Source organism: Lipotes vexillifer, unplaced genomic scaffold (genome assembly GCF_000442215.2).
Source record: "Lipotes vexillifer unplaced genomic scaffold, Lipotes_vexillifer_v1.1 scaffold902, whole genome shotgun sequence".
NCBI classification, from domain to species: Eukaryota; Metazoa; Chordata; class Mammalia; order Artiodactyla; family Lipotidae; genus Lipotes; species Lipotes vexillifer.
In genome coordinates this window covers 280858-292180 of record NW_006794304.1, presented here as the reverse complement: position 1 = coordinate 292180, position 11323 = coordinate 280858, and the positions used below count along the sequence as shown (strand labels likewise).

The 11323-nt window shown below is 48.2% G+C and overlaps 1 protein-coding gene across 1 annotated transcript in view; it reads left to right on the top strand.

The window, feature by feature from the left end:
• Window positions 1-7690, top strand: part of LOC103078047 (SLAM family member 9-like) — a gene marked incomplete at its 5' end in the record, with an annotated part of 9753 nt that extends 2063 nt beyond the window's left edge. Inside the window, 4 exons of the mRNA XM_007467103.1 lie at window positions 1794-2164; window positions 4736-5008; window positions 5744-6010; window positions 7617-7690. Of these exons, the coding sequence (XP_007467165.1) occupies window positions 1794-2164; window positions 4736-5008; window positions 5744-6010; window positions 7617-7690 (985 nt within the window). The remainder of the gene's footprint in view (window positions 1-1793; window positions 2165-4735; window positions 5009-5743; window positions 6011-7616) is intronic.
• Between the last annotated feature and the right edge of the window lie 3633 nt (window positions 7691-11323).

Genomic DNA, 11323 nt, shown 5'->3' with positions numbered 1-11323 from the left:
TCTTTCCCTCATTGAATCCAGAAACAGGATTCAGAAAGGGAAGCTCTACACACATCCCACTGCACCTAACCACATGGCTAAACCATCAGCCTTACTTTACTTTATTGCTCAGATACTAATTCCCTTCTACCTTCTCCTGTCCTTGGGGAGCTCATGAACTATGGGGAAACACAAACAACCCAGCTAGTTGTATGAGGCAGAATGAAGTAAAAGCTTTAAACCAAACAAGCCAACAAAAGCACAGGTTGAAGGAAACTAGGAGGAAAGCACGGCCAGACCGGAAGTATGAAGCTCAGCTAAGGCTCCAGAACGGAAGTAGCCCTTGAACTAGGCTTAACGAGTTACTGCACTCAAGGGCACAAGGGTGAGCATAGTTGCTTGGTCAAGGTGGAATTCCTCCAGGCCAGACTTTAGGTCCTGGGCCAACTTGGGATGAGAAAGATCCATCTGGTGCCAGCACTGACTTGGCATGCTTCCAGCCGATTTGCACAATCCTCCAAGTGGAGCCAGAATAGCTCCATGGAAGAAATGAACACCAGGCCGTCAAGTGGATTCTGGGGTGGGCACACAGGATGTTGTACGTCCCCACAGTGTGGAATCCCCACTCCCACAAGACAGCAACCACTCTCCTACCCCTTGTCACCACAGCTACTATCACAGGACTTCTCAGTTCAACTTTCAGCAGAAAAACCTCACCACCAGGCCTAGGAATCAGTGATGCAGCCAGTGCTCCTAGATTCCAGTTTGAATCAGGACCTGCATCCCTCCCTGGGCCAGGCAGCCTTTTCTCTTTAAACAACTATGCAGCAGAGCTGAGTCAGTTTCAGACTTTCTGCCTCCTGGGACTGTGTCGGTGTTGCAAAAATAGAGATGGGCCGCACTACATAGGAGTGTTTTTTTTTACATTTCTCTGCAAGAGCACTGACTAGTTTTGGTAAGGATGCAAACAAGATGCAGTCACCAACTTATTTCAATGACGTTAAGTATCTTTAATAATACCATAGTGAGGCATTTACTTGCATTATCTCATTTAACACTCACAAAGTTCTGGAAGATGGCACTCCCTGTTTCACAGGTGAGAAAACCAGGACTCAGAGAGGTTAAGTAACCTGCCAAAGATCACACAGCTAGCGCCTGGTAGAGCAATGGCTTGAACTTGGGCAGTCTGACTAGTGCCCTGGTGTTACACTCTTCTCTTAAGGGCAGTATAGGCTGGTATCCAAATGACTGTCCCACTGACCACGCTTAACCTGGCTTGGCTACCACAGCACCATCCCTCCTGCTCTGGAAAGATATGTTCCCAGATTCCTGGCTGAGCCTCAGAGGAGCTGGCTTTTGTTTCAGAAGTGGCCAAATAAGCAATTATGGGGGATGCTGGAAAGCAGTTCCTGCTGTGGATGGAGCTGTGCTAAGTGAGTTCCGGCCCTATTCCCTGAATGGGAAAGAGAGTGACTCACAGAAACAGCAGAGATCACCGTCCCCATAGGCCCCTCCCAAGAATTTTGCTTACTGTCCATGACACTTAGTACCTGCAACCCTTAGGACAGCCTTCATTGATTATTTCCTTATATGTTAATTAATGTAAATGCTGAAGGAGACCACTTTGGTGTGGAGGAGTGACCAAGTTGTGTTTTAGTTCTATCCCTATATAACTAGCTATGTAGTCTTGAGCAAGGCACCTAAATTCTTTGGGTCTCTGTTTTCTCACCTATAAAATAGGAATAATAATCATGGCCCTGACTCTCTCTCTCAGGCCTGTTGTGAGCCTCCAATGTAATAGGCTGCCTCTGAAGCCTCTGTTCTGTGTTTGCAGGACCAGGGACTTCCAGAGAGGACTCAGCCCCCATGGTGGTAACTGGGACCCTAGGGGGGTCTGTCATTTTGCCCCTGCAGCTGCAGGATGGACAGCAGGTGGAGAGCATCTACTGGATGTGTCGTTCGGTCCCCGGGGTAATAGCCACGGTAACCTTGGTAGAAGCTGGAGGGCCAGACACCTTTTACCAGGCAGAAACGCAGTACTGGGGTCGTTTGAGTGTGGTGGGCCCAGACTGCTCCCTGCAGATCGGCCACCTGAGCTGGGAGGGTGCAGGGTCCTACCGAGCCCACGTTAATCTGTGGAGTTCCCGCATTACCCATGCCTGGAAGTACAGCCTGCACGTCTATGGTGAGTGTCTGGGGAACGGCAACAGGTGGGTGTGTGTGGTGACTGTCTTTCAGTCATTTTTATAGCCTTTCTCACTTTGGTTACATTTATAATTTTCTTTCTAATTACAAGGCTAACACGTGCTCACTGGGGAAAAACATGGAAAATAGAGTTACCTGGGAGAATATCCTGAAAAACCTGGGGGCCCAGGATGTGTCCCAGACCAGTTGCAGCAGAACCGCTGGGTCTGGGCAGAGAATGGTATTTCAGGCCCTGAGAACTGGCTTCTGCCACAACCTACTTGTGTGGCCTTGAGCTTCCTCCTTGCTAAAATAGGAACACTACCTTCTGTGAGAATAAAATTCATGGGAAAAAGCTTTGTAAAGCTCTGTACAGATGTACGAGAACACTATTATCATATTCATTTAAGGGAATTTAAACGATTGTTTTAGCAGGGGAAACTACAAAGGGGACAAGGAGTCGGGGGGGTGCCAGGCATACACAGCAGCAAGATCGGCCAGTGAAGACACAGGTACTTTTAGATTCAAACAGCTTATTACTTATATAGGTAGTGAGAGGGAGAGGGGCCAAAGGTCCTCATCCCACACTCCAGAAATGATGACACTGAGAAAAAAGGGACCGGATGAACATAATGGGGGCTGCTGAGAAACAAATTCTAGACTGCAGAGAAGAGGTTTTGTAGTCAGCAGCTCTGTTCTGCGAGGGTGGAGCTGGAAGCCCTGAACCTCATGACAAACTGCTCATGACAGCCTTCCAGGAGGGACCAGTGGGAGGCCTGTGGGAGATGGCTTCAAGGTAATTCTTCACAGGCCATCCTCCTGTCATGTTCTGGGAGGATCACGAGGTCTTTTGCAAGACTCAGATTAGCCGTGATTCTAGTCTTTGCTTGAGGAACAAGGATGCCATGGATGGCAAGTTCACCAGGCAAGGTCACCATGATGCCATGGCAGAGCTCTTCCTCTACGGTGGGTAGCAGGAAAGGTACCAGTGTTGAGTGAGGATGAACACAGGAAGCTAAGTGTTGGAGAGAAAGTGGATATCCTTCTCAGACATCTTCCTGGGTTATGTGACAGGAAATATTCCTATTAGATGAAGGCATTTTTATTTTTTTAAGTCAGGGATGATGGAATTGCCAAGGTCAGGTTCACATAGTTGGGGAGAAAGCATTTCTGCCATAAATTGGCCTGGAATGTCTGTGGCCCGTTCCTCAGACAGGGCAAGGGAACACTGGGTGAGGGGCTGCTGGGACCTGGGGTAGGACTGTTCACCCCAGGGGTGGTGGGAGATCCCTCTCACTATGCTGATGGTCATTCTGGCAGGATGAGCTCAGTGTGGATTCTGGGCAGGATATAAAGCTGTGCTAACCAATCAGAGGTGGTGTCTTCCAGAGAGTGCTCCTGGGGCAAGAGTGATGATAAGGGGCCAGGCTTTCATCCTTCACAGGGTATTTCCTAAGTCACTGGCGGTTCGTGACAGCCTTGCTAACAGGCAGGAAAGGGGTTTTGATTTCTAGGCTAAGGAGACTGAGTCTCAAAGAGAAAAAAATGACATACCCATGACAGAGAGCTAGAAAGATGCAGAGAGCTGGGAATAGAACTCAGGTACCCCAATGCCACACCCTGGATTTCTCATATGTCCCGTATTTATCTTCCTGAGCTTGAGAGGACACCGAGGAGACAAGGGCCTGCAGGAGGGGTCGCAGGGGAAGGGTTTGGATCCCAGGGCCTGGTCTATGGAAGACACACTGGAGTGAGGCAGCAGAAAGTTACCCAGCAGTGGACATTCCAGCTTGCCTTCTCCTGGGGGACATTCCGGTCTGTGTTGTCCTATTTTGCATAGTTGAGTTGCCCCTGGGGCTACTGTCAGGTGGACCCCAGGGCAGAGGCCCAATAGCAGAGCAGTCTTCTCCCAAGCCTTGTGACTTTGTTGCCTGTCCTGATTATCTGTTGTCTGCAAGTTGCTCTTGCTGCTGCCCTCAAACCGTCCTGATTCTGGCCTGGGGAGGCAGGTGGGCAAATCATTAAGGAGAGCATCTGGGTGCCTGGTCCCAGGGTGAGAAGGGATGGAGTGGAGGTGGGAGGGAATGCAAGGACGTAGGAGAAACCTCAGTGGCATAGGGCCACCTCCTCTGGGAGCCTGGTTCAGCATCTGGAAGCTCAGTGTATACTTCAGAGCCCCCTACTGGAGAAAGATGTAATTACAACACGGTTCCTTGTTTGCCCGTACAGACAGCCTTCATCTACTCAGTGCAGGGTGGGAATTCAGCTTTGAGGTCAGATCCATTGGATTTACGATTGATGAGACTCTGGGTAAGTAACTTAATAGAGTAGATATAACACCTTCCCTACCCATTTCATAAGATTGTTCTGGGAATCTGAGGAGATATTAAGTGACATGCCTTATAAAGCCCAAAGCTTGAGAATAGACGTGGCCAGCTTCTGCCTCTGTTATTCCTTATGTGTATTCAGGGTGGTGCAGGGTCTTGGCAGCCACGCCTCCTGCTTCTGCCCTGTGAAGGGAAGGCCCAGAGCAGTTTCCCAGTCCTCCGTTGGTTCTTTGTTGCACACAAAGAGCAGCTGGCCTGGCCCCGTGTCACAATGAGCTCTAGGATGAGTGGGAATGGACACTGCCTCGTCATCCTAACATGCATGGCAGAAAGCAGAGGAGGCACTGTGACCTACAGCTGGACACCCCTGGGACCCCGGACTGTTGTGTCCCACGGAGGGTCTGTCCTCAATGTCTCCTTGAGACCTGGGAACAGTGCTCTGAACTTTACCTGCGGGGTCAAGAACCCAGTTAGTAACAACAGCTCCCTCCCTGTCTTGGTGCCGCCCTCATGCACAGGTACCTGAAACCCAAGCACACACCCTGCTCGGCAGCTCTGGAGTGGACGGAAGCTGGAGGAAGGAGTCTTGTCCCCTTCAGGCTCCGAGGAGAGGGGTGAACACCCTTGAGAGAGTGGGGGTGCCAGGGTTGTTCTGTGTGGTCAGGGGAGAGGGAGGAGACCCGCTGGGCCTGATGGGGAGGCTGGAGGGGTCTGGGCAGGAGGGGCTAGATGGGACCTATGGCTGCCCCAAGTGGCCAGGGAGGCCCTGACGCTGAAGCTGTGGTTTTCTCTCTCCATCTGCAGGACCAGGAATCCTGGGAGGGGAATCAGTAGGGGAGGTAGTGATCAGTACCCTTGGGAAGTCGGCCACTCTGCCCCTGGAAGTCCCGGTGGGGCAGGAGGTTGAAAAGGTTACCTGGAGCTCTCCAGGACTTGTGGCTATTTTGCAACCAGGACCGGCAGGCAAACCAATCCTGGTTGCTGGGACGCAGGGACCCAAGAGCAGGAGAGTGAGTGTCCTCTGCCACGACTACTCTCTTCAGGTCAGCTCCTTGAGGCTGCAGGACTCTGGCTCCTATAAAGCCTGGATAACTCTGCAGAGTCCCCTGATCAACAACACCAAGGATTTCACCCTGTGTGCCAATGGTGGGGGTGGGGGGTAGAGGGCCTACGTTTGAACTCTGACCTTTCTTCTCCTCTGCTTGGCCAAGCCAGAGCCTTCTCATAGCTTGAACTATCCCTTCTTGGAACAGAGAGTCTGCAAGAGCCCAATATCACGGCCAGCTCTCAGATCATGAAGGATGGGACCAGCTTCATCACCCTGGCTTGCTGGATGGACCAGGCTGGAGAGGATGTTAAGTATAGCTGGGACCCCCAAGGCCAGGGGGCAGTTGTGTCTCATGGCGGGACCACGCTCAGCGTGTCCTGGAGATTTGGGGTCAGTGACAGGTATCGCTGTACTGCCAAGAACCCCGTCAGCCAGAGCTCCAGCTCCATCCCTGTCAGGCCCCTCTGCTCAGGTAACTGCTTCCTTCTGAGAACCTTTCACTGCAGACTCGGTCCAGATTCACAGCATCCCTGCCTGCCTTCCTCAGGGTTCTAGGAGTGGTTAAAGAAAAATAGGGCAGGATTAGTTTGCAGGAGGGAGCATCTCTGGGGTGGCAGGAGATGAGGGTTCTGGCACTACCATCCTACTCTGCCCACCTTCTGTCGGCCCCAGACCCCCATGCCTGGACCTGCAGCAGACTCAGCTGGGTATTGGCTCATTCCCGGCACTCCCTGAGGGAAGGTGCTTCCCCCATCCTCACTCAGTCCTGCAGAGCCCACCGAGGAGGGGTCCCAGACTCCCTTGCCTGTGTCCTCAGAGAAGCCTCAGCCTCTACTCCTGCCTAGAGCTGCTCCGAGATGGTAACAGGGCAGTGCTCCTCCGGTGGGCAAGGGTGGCCTCTCCTGGGTTCCACAGGCCATGATAGGAAACTGCCTCGGTCCAAACACACCTGTTCCTCTCCTCTTCTCCACTGGCCTCTGAAACAGTTGCCTCTGCTCCCTGTCTCTGGTTCCTCACCAGCCATTCACTCCTCAAACCCTCGTGGCTGGTTTGCCCCGGTAGCATCCTGATAGGTTAAGCTCAGGGGCTACTCCTCAATTCTGTTACCCTCGACCTGCTCTCCTCAGCCACGTGGGCTGCTCTCTCCTGGACCTCTTCTCTTGGGTCACAGTCCTTCCCAGGACTGATGTTGCCTCATGCCCATGCCTCTCCCCACACCCCTTGTTTTCTTCCTGTTGCCAAAGGCAGAAAGCTGGTTATTTAGAGCCCTCGTCTTCCTCACGCTACCAGCTGTTGCTCACACCTTCCTCACTTCACGTATTCCTCACCTGGTCTCCTAACTCCCCTCCCCTCCCAAACATCCTCCTGACTGTGCTGCTAGGGGGTTAATTCTAAATGAAAGCCATGCTTGTGTTTCTTTTTGCTTAAAACCCTATGATGTCTGCCTACTATCTAAGGTATAAATATTTTTGCACCTCTTTATTAAGCAGCATGCATTTACAGAGCATTTTTAAGGCACCCTGTGTTGTTCTAGTCATTGAAGATACAGTGAAGAAGAGGTCTGGATATATTCCCACCCCTTGGGGAACTCACCATTACAATCAACACGATCTGCGTCTAACCCTAGTAAATGACTTTAGGAGAGCACTGAGCATGCTGTATAATGGCCTTTGTGCATGTGTCTGTCTTCTCCATTGAACCATGACAAAGCCCATGCTTACCCTTCTCTGCATCTCTCATACACAGCATGTAATATGTGTCTGAAGTGTGAATCTGACAAGATTTTTTCTTTTTTTTTTTTTTTGACAAGATTTTAAGGGGCAGCCTAGGCTGGGTGTAATGGGACACAAGGAAACAGGATAATTGGCTTCAGACATTAACATTCTCCCTCCTTCGCTATGGGGCCTGGAGGATATTTCAGCTCCATCCCCAGATCCAGCTTCCTCAAGGGGTCTCCAGCCCACTCACACCTCTGACTTTTCTTCCTGGAATACTCCTTCCCTTGTTTCCCTGTCTTCCCATTTCTTTTCTTCTCTTCCTTTTACCCAATTCCTAACCTGTGATCATTGTTTATTCAGGTTCCTTCCTACTCAGCTCCCTGAGGAAAGAGTTTCTTCTCTTTTTGATCCTGGGAGCTTTGCAGATTAAATAGATTTAACCTTGACATGTGGAGAAGCCAAGAGGAAGAATGTGAGAAGAGGGTCACCCTGTGAGACACAGAGATAAGGAAGTCTCTACACAGAGAGAGAGGAGTGTGACCTGATACCAGCATCTCCTGGTGTGAGTAAGAGAGAGACATCAATTCTGATTAAGTGGAAAACTGATTTCTTTTGCAAACCGAGTTCAAAACAAACAAGAAACTGCTACATATCTTCAGTTTAAAATAATCTGTTTATGTCTTAACTGTTTTAAAGTGTTCAGAAAGAAAAGAGGGCTTATTTACATAAGAAAAATTGAACGGTTTGAAGCATAGTTAATATATAATGATAATATGTAATTAACAAAACTATTAAAATTTGTACATATACATTATTTTTTGTTAAAATTTAAGTAAATGGGCTCAGAGGGCCCAGATTCAACTCAAATTTCGTCTCCTTGGAGCAGCCTTTGACCACCTTATTGAAGCGGGGCTTACTTACTCATAGTCATTGTACCCAGTTCAGTTCTGTCAAATTTTCACAATTTGTAAATATATATTTATTTGTTAGTTGTTGTGGTCTGAATGAGGGTTAGAAAATAATTTCTAGACACAAGGCAGAATGTAAAGAAGATAGAATTTATTGGAGGGAAGGGTTGCTGCCAGAACAGCGTGTTGACTTCCTAGTAGTCTGGGACAGTCAAGCCTGACCATGTGCTATTGCTCAGTTTTTATAGCCAGAAAACAAAGGAATGGTCCAAGGTGAAAATTTCATTTACTGATTGGTCAAGGCACACATGCCTTCCTTCTATAGGGTGGGAGTGGGACAGGATATATGCCTTTCCTTATTTGGGACAGGTCCTGTTGCCCAGGTGAGCATTGCCCAGGTGGGCTCAGGAATTTCGTAACCATTACAACATGGTGGGGAGGGCAATTAAGAGTCCAGTAGGGGGTGTAACGCTGACACTTTTTCAGGCAGCCTCGTCCTTTATCCTTGAAGCATCATTGTCCTTGGAGCACCACATTAGTTTACTTGTTTATTGTCTGTCTCCCCCACAAGACATTCAGCCCATGAGGACAAGAACTGTATCTATTTTGTTTACAACTGTAAACCCAAAGGGTAATAGAGTTCTTGGCTTGTGGTAGATATTCCAATATTTTTTTAATGCATGAATAACTAGATGGATTAGAGTTGAGAACATTCTTTTTAAGATTTGAAGAATATCAGGATGTTTTGTAAAAATCTGGGACCTATACCATTGTGTGTGTGTGTTTTTCTTTCTGCTTTTGATAAAGGAAGAAGAAAATGAGATCTTTAGCCTAAAATTTCCTTGAGTGCTCAACAGCTAGCAAAAGAAAGAAGTTAAAATAAGAAGAAAGTCTTTTCTAGGAGGTTCTGACAGCAAGCTGCTCTGAAGTGCTAAATAGGTTGATCTAGAGTTTGAACCATAAATAAACAATGGAGCCAAAATCATAATTTAGGTGTGAGTGAGACCTTGAACATCTCCTTCTCTTTTTTTCGCTCTCAGCTGATTACCTTGGTTCCTATTTCACTTACAGTGAGGATTGACAAACTCCACCCATTACACACAAATCTTCTAGTCAAGTAGTTAGTGATTTATTCTGAAATGTAAATGGGTTGCTGGAATCACAAGATATTTGAGGAAAACCTCAGTTGAGAAAGACAGCCTCCAAACAAACAGAGTCAATTAAAAAACAAAACAAAAAAGGAAACTGGAAGAGAAATAATGCAGGGAGCAAGAGAAAATGAAATAAAAGTCCCTAAACCTGTATTTAATATTCTTAGAAACACATGAGAAAACATTACATTTTTAAAAAGGAGTGGGGAGCTTCTCAAGATGGCAAAGGAGTAAGATGTGGTGATCACCTTCTCCCCACAGATATATCAAAAATACATCTATATGTGGAATGACTCCCACAGAACCTCCATTGAAATCTGGCAGAAGGCCTCAGGCTTCCAAAAAGGCAAGAAAATCTCCACATAACCTGGTAGGGTGAAGGAAAAAAGAAAAAAAAGAAAAGAGACAAAGGAATTGGGATGTGACCTGCACCTTTGGGAGGGAGCTGTGAAGGAGGAAAAGCCTCCGCTTACTAGGAAGCCCCCTCACTGGCGGGGATTGGTGGGGAGCTTCAGAGCCTCAGAAGAGAGCACAGCAACAGGTGTGTGGAGGGCAAAGCAGAGAGACTCCTGCACAGAGGGTCAGTGCTGACCAGCACTCCCCAGCCTGAGAGGCTTGTCTGCTCGCCCGCTGGGGTGGGTGGTGGCAGAATGCTGAGGCTCGGGCTTCAGAGGTCTGGGGTTGGTTGTGTGAAGACAGCCTGAGGGGGCTTAATGTGCTGCAGCTGAGGGAGTCTGGGAAGAAACCTGGGCCTGCCAGAGAGGCAAGAGACCACTGTTGGGGGGTGTGCAAGGAGAAGAGCTTCTATCTCTGTGCACTCACAGGTGGCAGGGCACAACCTACACAAGCTCCAGGGGCAGGCGTGAGCTGCGGCTGCTATCTTGGACCCCAGAAGCAGGTCTGCTGCTGCCCCTACCACCAAAGGTCCTGTGAGCAAGAGCAGGTCACTGCCCACACATTTCCAGGAGCCTGCGCAGCCCGCCACTGCCGAGGGCCCTGTGATCTGGGGCCAAATTACCCAGGAGAGCTCACAGCATGCCTCAGGCTGTTGCAACTTCCTGCTGGTCTCTGCCACCACAGGCAGTCCTCACACATCCCAGTTGTGACTGCCGTATCCCTCCCTCTCCCTGGCCTGAGTGAGCAAGTGAGCCCTAATCAGCCGCTGCTTTCGCCCCTTCTTGCCTGGGCAGGGAACAGATGCCTGAGGGTGGCCCACAAGCAGAGGTGGAGCCAAAACCAAAGCTAAGCCCCAGGGGCAGTGCAACCAAAGAGGAAGGGAAATCTCTCTGTGCAGCCTCAGGAGCAGCCGATTAAATCCACGCAATCTGCTTGGTAAACCTTGCATCTATAGAATATCTGAATAGACAAGTGTTCCCACAATTAAGGCTGCGGACTTTGTAGGTAACTGTGGACTTTGGAGGCAAGGACACACAAGAGTTGGGACAGTTCAGAGACTGAGCTGGCCCCAAAGTGCCTACAGCTGGTCCAGAGAACTACCTAGAGATTTCGGAGGACTTCAGGTGGAGGCAGGGATTCACTGTGGCTCACTGAGGGGGCAAGGACACTGACAGCTGAAGCCTCAGGAAAATGTTATCATTTTTACAATTATTTTTGTTGTTGTTGTTGGGTTTTTTTCTGTCATTGTCCTTTTTCTTATTCTTTTATTTTTTACATAGTTTTTCTTTTATTTTTAATATATTCTAATTTTTTTCTATTTTTATTTACTTTTTTGTTATATTGTGTTTTTTCCTTGTTTTTGTTTTTTTTTCTTTGTTTGGCTTTGATTTTATCTTTTTTAAACTATATTTTCTATTTTTACTTTGTGTTTTTTCCTTTAATTTTCTTATTTCTTTTATTTTGATTTTTTGGTCATTTTTGTGTGTTTGTTTTATGCTTTTTTGCCTTTTTTTTACTTTACTTTCTGCTTTTGATGTGTTTTTTGTCTTTGTTAGTTTCATTTTTTATTGTTTGTTTTCGTTTTCAGGTTCATTTACTGTTTTGCTCTCTG